General features: G+C 40.7%; 1 protein-coding gene across 1 annotated transcript in view; it reads right to left on the bottom strand.

The window, feature by feature from the left end:
• Window positions 1–2,631, bottom strand: part of LOC119420235 (putative C-type lectin domain family 20 member A) — a gene marked incomplete at its 3' end in the record, with an annotated part of 16,973 nt that overhangs the window by 3,987 nt on the left and 10,355 nt on the right. Inside the window, exons 3-4 of the mRNA XM_037687626.1 lie at window positions 2,567–2,605; window positions 1,525–1,896 (exon numbers count right to left, since the gene is read on the bottom strand). Coding sequence (XP_037543554.1) covers window positions 1,525–1,896; window positions 2,567–2,605 — 411 coding nt within the window. The remainder of the gene's footprint in view (window positions 1–1,524; window positions 1,897–2,566; window positions 2,606–2,631) is intronic.

Below are 2,631 nucleotides of genomic sequence, written 5' to 3'. Positions count from 1 at the left end.
GGATGGATGGATGGATGGATGGATGGATGGATGGATGGATGGATGGACTTTATGACAATCTCCTTATATTCTTGTTTCCTCTCTTCCATCCTCCCACTGTCATATTTCTTTTTGGCTAACCTCTTTCTTTGAACGGTATCCTGCACTTCACTATTCCACCACCAGGTTTCCTTATCCTTCATTCTCTGTCCAGATTACACACAAAGTACCTTCCTACCTGTCTCTCTAATTACTGTTGCTGTAGTAGCCCAGTCATTTGGAAGCTCTTTCTTACCATCCAGAGCCTTTAACAGCTCCTCTCTGAATTTCTTACAACATTCTTCCTTCTTCATCTTCCATCATTTGGTCTTCTTCTCTGATTTTACTCTTTTTCTCTTCTTCACAACAGCAGTCATTCTACACACAACCATCTGATGCTGTCTGGCCACACGATCCACAATCTTACAGTCCCCAATCTCCCTCAGGTTTCCTCTTCTACACAGAATGTAGTCGACCTACGTAAACCTTCTTCCACTTATAGGTCACTCTTTGTTCCTCCCTCTTTCGGAAATTGGTGTTGACTACAGCCATTTCCATTCTCTTGGAAAAATCCACGACCATCTGTCCTTCCTGGTTTCCTTTCTTGACAGCAAACCTACCCATCACTTCCTCATCCCCTCTGTTTCCTTCACCAACATGTCCATTCACTTCTGCTCCAATCACCACTCTCTCCTCCCCGGTAGTGCTCTCTGTCGCTTCATCCAGATCCTTCCAAAATGTATCTTTCTCCTCCACATCACATCCAACCTGTGGAGCATAACACTTACAACATTTAGCATCAGACCTTCTACTTTTACCTTCAGGGACATCATCCTATCTGACACTCTCTTCACCTCTACAACATTCTTAGCTAACTCCTCCTTCAGGACCACCCCTACTCCATTTCTCTTTCTATCCACACCAGGGTAAAACAGTTTAAACTCTGCTCCAATGCTGTGAGCCTTGCTGCCCTTCCACTTGGTCTCTTGGACATGCATAAAATTTACCTTCCTCCTCTGCATCATGTCAGCCAGCTCTCTACCTTTGCCTGTCATTGTCCCCACATTTAGAGTTGCAACCCTCAGTCCTACATTCTTTGCTTTCCTCTTCTCCCTCTGTCTCCTGACACATTTCCCTTCTCGTGGTCTTCGACTAACAATAGCACAATTTCCGCTGGCACCCTGTTTGTCAACAGCATCGGTGGCGGTCATTGTTAACCCGGGCCTCGACTGGTCCGGTATGGTTTCACTTTGATGAACACACATTATAGTTTTGGCAAAAGTGTTTTATGCCAGATGCCCTTCCTGACACAACCCTCACCATTTACCCAGGCTTGGGACCGGCACAAGAGAAACACTGAGTTGTGCTCATTACTGGCTGGTTTGGCTAAGGTGACTGGTGGATGTTTGGATGGACAGAACATTTATCAATAGACTATTTTTATTAATCAATATAAAGTTGCTTTTCTTTATTAATAGGAAGTAAAATAGGTAACCCTTTACTCACCACCTTGACTTGCGCTATAGCACACAAATGGCTGTGAGACATTGCAGTAATATTCGTAATAGACACCTTTAATCTGAGCGCCACATAACTCCCACTGATTCCTGGAATAAATTGGCTTGAAGCTCCACTTGATAGTGTCGCTTGCCTGTTCAAAACCACCGGGTGCTGACCACTCCCAGCTCTGCGACTGGTCATACAGACCGATCCACACTGATCCACTGAAGCTGCCAGCAGCTGCAATCAGCTGACTCACGTCCTCCATGTTGTCCACTGTGGCCAGGTCAGTGTAGTTGTCTTGGCAGTATTTTTGAGCATCAGACCAACTCATCGGCTCATTAACAAGGATGTAGTGATGAAGGCATGAACACAATCCTAAAAACAAATGTCTTAAAGTTAAGAAAACACTACATAAAACAGTAGATTTAACTATCAAAGTTACATTGAACAAAGTCTAGAGAGTCTTATAATTTAATGTCTAGTTATAGGTTAAAAGACGTTATAAGGGTGCAAAAAATAATGAAACTGTGGTTTAAACATTTTGGTTTAAGATTTTCTAGTTGTTCTTTGGAAGAATTCGAAAATTCTCATGACATACAAAAAAATCAACATTAAAATCTATCTGCTTTGAGCAGTAAACATATTGTGCTTCTGGATTACACACCTGAATCTGGTTTATAACAACGGTTTTAGACAAGACTCTTCATATAAAACGTATTCAAAAATAACCCCGATTTCATTATTGTTTCTAGTTTAGAGTATAAAATCACCCCCATTTTATCCATCTATTGAAATAACCCTAAATAAAATTTTAGTTCAACCATTTTGTGGAGAGTTTAGTAAATAAAACCCTAAAATTTGATGTGAACAAAAAAATAAAAACATCAGATCAAACACTCCAGACATCGGAACATATCAGTTCTTTTTAAACTGCCCAGAGAACAGTACATTTTTTAAACTAAAAGCAATATAAAAATGTATAGAAAAGCATTTATTTGGGGAAAAAACTGCTGTTTAAAGTTTCCACACAATCACAAAGACTTACCCAATAAAAAGAAAATGTTCATCAAGGTCCTCCTGAAGCCTGAAGTTGAGAAAAGTTCAAGCAAT

The sequence above is a fragment of the Nematolebias whitei genome, chromosome 1 (genome assembly GCF_014905685.2).
Source record: "Nematolebias whitei isolate Nwh7 chromosome 1, NemWhi1, whole genome shotgun sequence".
In the NCBI taxonomy this organism is placed as follows: domain Eukaryota; kingdom Metazoa; phylum Chordata; class Actinopteri; order Cyprinodontiformes; family Rivulidae; genus Nematolebias; species Nematolebias whitei.
This window is presented reverse-complemented; position numbering and strand designations above follow the sequence as displayed.